Below are 6,000 nucleotides of genomic sequence, written 5' to 3' on the forward strand. Positions count from 1 at the left end.
CGATAAAGTGAAACCGCCGCGTCTGTTTATCAAAGGGCTTATAATGAGCCCACAAGGCTTCTGCGTCCAAGACTTGTGGGGATAAACACAAAATGATTTTCTAAAACATAATCCACTCATACATCAACCAAAGCAGCACATGGTTTTCCATTTCTTAGAGTCAGAAATATGTTGATCTTCTGAACTTTCTCTTTCCATTCAAATCAGCATCAGAATGGAAACTTACTGAAAATACACTTATTTGCTTTAATTGCTGCTCTTGAACAGAGCGTGCTTCTAAAACTCTGCGCATTCTGACGCATCTGCAGTCTGCTGACCGAAGTAAGACGTGGCCGGTTTCTAATTTTAGATCCAGAGTTTACATATGCACCTTAAGTACTTATTGGACCCGATCCCAGGAGTCTGTTGCCAGGTCGGTGCATAGCAACGGACGAAAACCTCATCGGTCTTACTACCAGCCAAGGGGAAAAAAAGATCCTCTTTGTTTTATTATTCTGTCCGTCACGACACGTGGACGAGCAACTGAAGTAACACGTTTTCTGTTCAGCTGAGGTTTTTGTATACCCTAATCATCACGCTGCATTTAGCTCTTTATTGAATCCACTAAAATTATCTGTGTTTGACAAGGGTCACGGGATAAAGTGCTGCAGTTGGCAGACGGAGAAAACACAAATGCTATGAAAAAGGATGAAGTCCTAAATAGCAAGACTGCTGCATAACGGAATGCGTATTTGGTATGCCAACTTAGAGGGTCAAGGAAAGTTTATTTATGAAGCTCATTATCGCACACAGTTCCTTAGAGAGCCAAAGAGGCCCATTGCTAAGAACGTTTCTGTTCAAACTATTTAAACATAAACCAAGTAAATGAATGTAACCTGACCTCAAATGTCAGAAAAACAACACAGATGACACGAGGTGCAGGCTTTCTCTTTGGTTATAGTTCAAAATGTTTCCAATAAGAACTAAATTTTAGACATTCGAGTTTTAAAAAAAAATCACTTTGAATCTGCAGTAATCATACAAACATAAGGAAACTCTCTTCTTTTGGTGTCATAAAAACTTTAAAACAAATGCAAAGAGTAAATTGTACACATTTACTCAGTCGACTACTCCCACTTTTATTGACACAGGCCAGAAATAGACGGCTCTCAGCTGCAGGCACAGAACAAAAAAAAAAAAAAAAAAAAGAAGATATGTTTCCAGGTAAAGGCAGCAGGAGGTGTCAGGAGCAGGATGCTTGTTTCCTGCTGCTGCAAGGAGTTCACAGCTTCTTTGAGCGCAGACATACGTCAGAATGGAGGAGGATTCACACTATCTCTTCTTCTCCACTGACAATCTAAACACTCATCATTGTTATTATATTCAACCAAAGAAGGGTGTAGTATTCCAAAAAGATAAGGAATGCTGTCGTGTGACTTACAAAACTGTTTCTAATAACTAAGTACATTGCGGACCTTTGTCCTGTTGCCATGGGTGAATGAATGCTATTTAAATTACACCCTCCAATTTAGGCTGAGTGACGCTGATTGCGTGGCATCCAGACAGTTTTCCACTAAGATTAGCAAAGAGACTTATGCTTATTGAAATGGCCTTCTGCGTGAATTCCCACATGTAGTGGCTTGCAGATGTATTCATGTGTCTTTGTAACTTTATTGCAGCTGAAATTTTCAAGCTGCAACAAAGTTCACTTGTATTTATGCACAGCACCTAAATAAAACTATGTATAGTTGGGGAGATAACGGAAACAGTAAAATCTGAAGAGTGCTGCATACATTTGTATTCAGCCACCTTTATTTCTACACAAGATAAAACTAAACTGGTTTAGTTTACTTAATCACAGAGGCACCCAAGAGGTCAGTGGGTAACTCTGGAGGAGCTGCAGAGATCCACAGCTCAGACGGGACAACAATGAGCCATGGAGGCTTACTCCACAAATTACTTCTTCTTGAAGCTCATTTTCTGAGTACATTCATTTGAAAAGGTGGACACTACACTTTGAATCATTGTATGGGCATCTTGTGTAACAATAAATGTAATTTGTGAATGCCTGATAATATTTTTGATACTTAAATAATATAGTTACTATTCGAAATCAACCACTAATTTCCAAAACCCTTGGTCAAATCCACAAAAATCTATGGATTAAATGCACAAAAGCAATGAAGGAATATCTTACTAGAATGACCTTAACATGAGTGAAAGATCTTGCAGTGAATCTGAGATTCTAATCTATAGATTCATGGTTGAACTAGGCCTGCAAAGAACCACATTCAAGGTTTTCAACATTGAGAAAATATTTTATTTCACAAGCAGGCCAGCTGCCCAAAGCTTAAATATACAGGAAATATGATATCTAGTGCATGATCGCAGTATTTACATTCTCACAGTTATTTGCAGTGAAAACATTATTAGTTGACATTATCATACACATTAAAGTCGCACACCTTATGTAAACAAGTGCAAATGCAACAGAGTAAAATAAAAAAATAGGGTTACAGAAAAGTGTAAAACTCTTTTTTACATAGTCTTTCAGTGGATTTTGACTAAACATACATTCTTACAGCACTGTCGGTTTCATTGGAGCAGAGAAGCACAGTTCAGTGTTTTCATTTCTCAGCTCTGCAGCTCTACAATGTTATTCTGTTCTAAGTGTATCGTTGCATAAAACTTGAAATAGCCTAAAATTGTAATGGTGGATCAAAAAGTAAATGTGGATAATGACCCGGTGATGAAAATGTAACCTTACTTCCACCTTGTAAAAACACCCTGCACTTTTCCTGCAGCTTATTTATATCAACCTCACAGCTTCCTTGTTGAAATCCCGCAGCAGGACAGCCTAAAAATGACTTCACTTCGCATTTTCCACACTCGCCGCTGCTGTTTATGCTCGAAATTTGCATTCAGGTCTGTTATCCTGATGCAGCTCCTGGAATGAACATCATCTGCACTGAACTCACAGTCACAGCGGTAAACAAATGACTTCAGGAGTGGGTGTGTGGTTTGACTAGCACTTTATGAGCTTGCTATTTCCACTGGCAACTGCACACAGTTCCTTGTAGAGGTCTGAGTGGATAAACCTAGGGTAGGAATTGTTTTCCATCAAGCTGTAGACTTTCTTCTGTGCAGCCTGGAAGCTTGTGGCAGTGGGTGCACATAAGCATTGCTCAATAGCATTTCTTGTGTTGAAATCCAGATTTATCTGTGGCAAAGGAAAACAAAATATTAAACATTTGATATCCTCGAAACCACAAAGAAAATAATATAAGGTTAAAGTATCTTCCGAAAGAGCAAATGTCCTTACCTCCTTTGGAGCTTCACTTTTAATGAACTCCTCATAGATGCTGTTGGCCTTGGATGTCAGCGCTTTTTGTGACGTGAGGGACTTGAAGTTCTCACAAGCCGTCCAAAACTCGATGTTCTCCTCACAGAACTCGGACTTCAGAAAGATATGGAAGGCAGCTTTCCCATCTGTGGGAGGAAGAAACGGAGCATGAGGATTGTGAGACGTTCCCCTGCGTCTTTCTCAGGCTCTTTGCCCATTAATGGAAGGTAAAGTGAGTGCAAAGCTATTACGAGCTTTGGTTTATTGAGGCCAATAAAATGCCTTTATTCAGCTCCCAGTTACAGTGTGACCTTTGAGATGCTTTTATGTAAGACTGCTGCCGCAGCGGGATGAATGATACTTACATTTATGGCCGAGTAGTTTGTCAAGTGACTGTGCCCATTGGTTCACGTCATCAACACTTGGCCTGAGGGGTAGAGAACATAGCTCTCGTAAGAGGTAATTATAGCTGAGACAACTGCCACTTTTGTAGGCCACTGTAAATTATTGCAATTGATTACCACGGCTAAAATGGTATTACAATCGACTGGCTAGCTGTTCACTAGACTTTACTACATAGCCTTACTTTCTTCTTGCAGTTTGTTCTGCTACACTGAACACTGTAATAATCTCTTTCACTTTGAATATATTTAGTCATTTTGACAGTAGGCCGTATCACATTATAGTTAAGTGGATAAAAGTCCTCAAAAGTAAATTAGTACAATGTATCAACCACATACATGTATGTGCATATATAAAAATTGCCATCCTACCTGTATGACTTATTTTTCTTTGGATGCAGAATCGACTTGGAAGAGTTTGTCCACAGAAACCTTATTCTGTTTCTCCAGTTCTTTCTCCTGTTAAAAAGCACAAAATACATTAATCACTTTTCATTTGAAGTAAAATTTCATTAAGGACATCAAAAGATCTTTGAATAAGACTTACTTTATCCCCCTGTGCTCTGCAGACAGGTCAGTGGGTTTCATGCAGTCAGGAAGAGCCATGTTTTGGGACGACATGCTGCGGAGGTTCTCTCTCATGGTTTAGTCTCGTCTCTTTCTCCCTCTTGGCTTGCGAGGCTGCTTTATACTTTTTGCTCTGGAAATCATGGGTGACGTGTCGGAGGGCGGTCCAACCAGACTCTGAATGGACTCTGCCTGTGACTTTGCCTGAGGCAGAAGAGAGGCTGTCCCTGCATAAACATTCCCTCCCTGAAAATGCTGCCGGTTTTCAAAATTAAGAGTGAGGTGAAATATATGGCAAACATTGTTTATATGTTCTATAAAGTTTACATGCACTCCTGCTAGCTCCTGTTTTCAGGTTGATTTTTTTTTTTTCATCTCAATGTATTTTTTTTTCAACTGATTTTGAAAGAACAACAAAAACTGAAACGTTAGCAGGTTTTGCCAAAAAATCTTTTTTTCTAGTTCCTCTGTGTCGTTCTTCTTCTTTCTCTGTTTGTCCTGAACAATCGAGTCATTCTAACACCGGAAACACGGCTGCATGTTTAATGTTTGTTAAATTAGTCATAAAGGGTGTGTGAGCGTGAAGAATCTTGATGACGGTATGTTGAGATGTGACAGGTTGGTACATGATGACGCAATATCCTCTCACCTTTCAAGGTGGGATGGATAAAAAAGGCAGGTCAGCTTTAGGCAGGAGACAACTTCACATTTCGTAGATCACATCAGAACATCAGATAAGATGAGACTCTTATGTTAAGGAATTCACTATTTTTAGAAGGACGTTGCACAGTTTGATTTAGTGGATAAAGTTTCAGCCTGCTCTGCGAGCTCTCGGGAGGATTTCATCTCAACTGTGAAGCTTCTCTAAGGAACTGATCCTCCTTTGGCAAACACAAACTCAAATATTGCAACCCATTTAAGTCAACATTGAAAATTTAAACCCAACGGGATTAGGAGTGGTCCGTGCTTGTTTTAAAAAAAAAAATATAACCCCCAACCCCACACACACCAGCGAGCCTACGGTTATCTGGGAATATATCTGGCTGTCAGTGGTCAGCTGACGGGAGATGTAAGAGATGGTGACGGATGTGGTTGATAGAAATCAAATTATGCAAGTTCTAAATTTGAGATGCAAAGTTATTTTGGAGCTCAAGCTATATCAATGCCTCTTTCACCAACGAACTGATAAAAACATCCCCTGCTTTGAATATGATTAAATTAGTTAGGGATTAGAAAAAAGGAGCATGTTGATTTGACTCAGATTTGCTCTTTTTAGTCATAAAACATGCTGTTCTTTTGCTGCTCAGCTGTCATGTATTGTTTATGAGCTAATTGTCGATTTTCTCCTCCGTTTCTCCTTCTGTGTATTTTCCTCTGTGTTTTTTGATAGTCATGGAGACTAGAATAATGTAGTACAAGTTGTGCCCCCATATTTTATAATTTGCAGTGGTAGTAAATGAGATATTTTTTTTAACTAAGAGTCTGGCTTATTACATTGTTAGAGAGATGTTAGGGGAACACGGGGGATCCAAAGATAATGGCCTAAATGAAAGGATGGTGGATGCTGTGGGTTTAAACTTAAACATACATTTCCACATTTTGTCACATTAAATCCACAAGCTTGAATGTATTTTATTTGAATTTTATGTGAGAAATTGACCAGTATAATAATGGCAAAGTGTATAGAAAATGATACATAGTTTAAATGTA

At 39.0% G+C, this 6,000-nt stretch overlaps 1 protein-coding gene across 1 annotated transcript; it reads right to left on the reverse strand.

Annotated features, from left to right (window-relative positions):
* Positions 1-2,513: 2,513 nt before the first annotated feature.
* On the reverse strand, positions 2,514-4,597 carry rgs2 (regulator of G protein signaling 2). The gene is made up of 5 exons (XM_007560575.2): positions 4,271-4,597; positions 4,096-4,182; positions 3,688-3,749; positions 3,302-3,468; positions 2,514-3,199 (listed from the first exon to the last, which is right to left on the reverse strand). The coding sequence occupies exons 1-5, from the start codon at positions 4,363-4,365 to the stop codon at positions 3,005-3,007; spliced, it is 606 nt and encodes a 201-aa protein (XP_007560637.1). The 5' UTR covers positions 4,366-4,597; the 3' UTR covers positions 2,514-3,004.
* Between the last annotated feature and the right edge of the window lie 1,403 nt (positions 4,598-6,000).

Source organism: Poecilia formosa, unplaced genomic scaffold (genome assembly GCF_000485575.1).
Source record: "Poecilia formosa unplaced genomic scaffold, Poecilia_formosa-5.1.2 Scaffold116, whole genome shotgun sequence".
NCBI classification, from domain to species: domain Eukaryota; kingdom Metazoa; phylum Chordata; class Actinopteri; order Cyprinodontiformes; family Poeciliidae; genus Poecilia; species Poecilia formosa.

Coding starts and splice junctions, on each gene's coding strand:
- rgs2 (XM_007560575.2), bottom strand. CDS start 4,365: ATGAGAGAGAACCTCCGCAGCATGTCGTCCCAAAACATGGCTCTTCCT. Junction 3,469..3,687: donor CAAACTACTCGGCCATAAAT/GTAAGTATCATT, acceptor TTCCTCCCACAG/ATGGGAAAGCTGCCTTCCAT. Junction 3,200..3,301: donor AAAGTGAAGCTCCAAAGGAG/GTAAGGACATTT, acceptor CCTTTGCCACAG/ATAAATCTGGATTTCAACAC.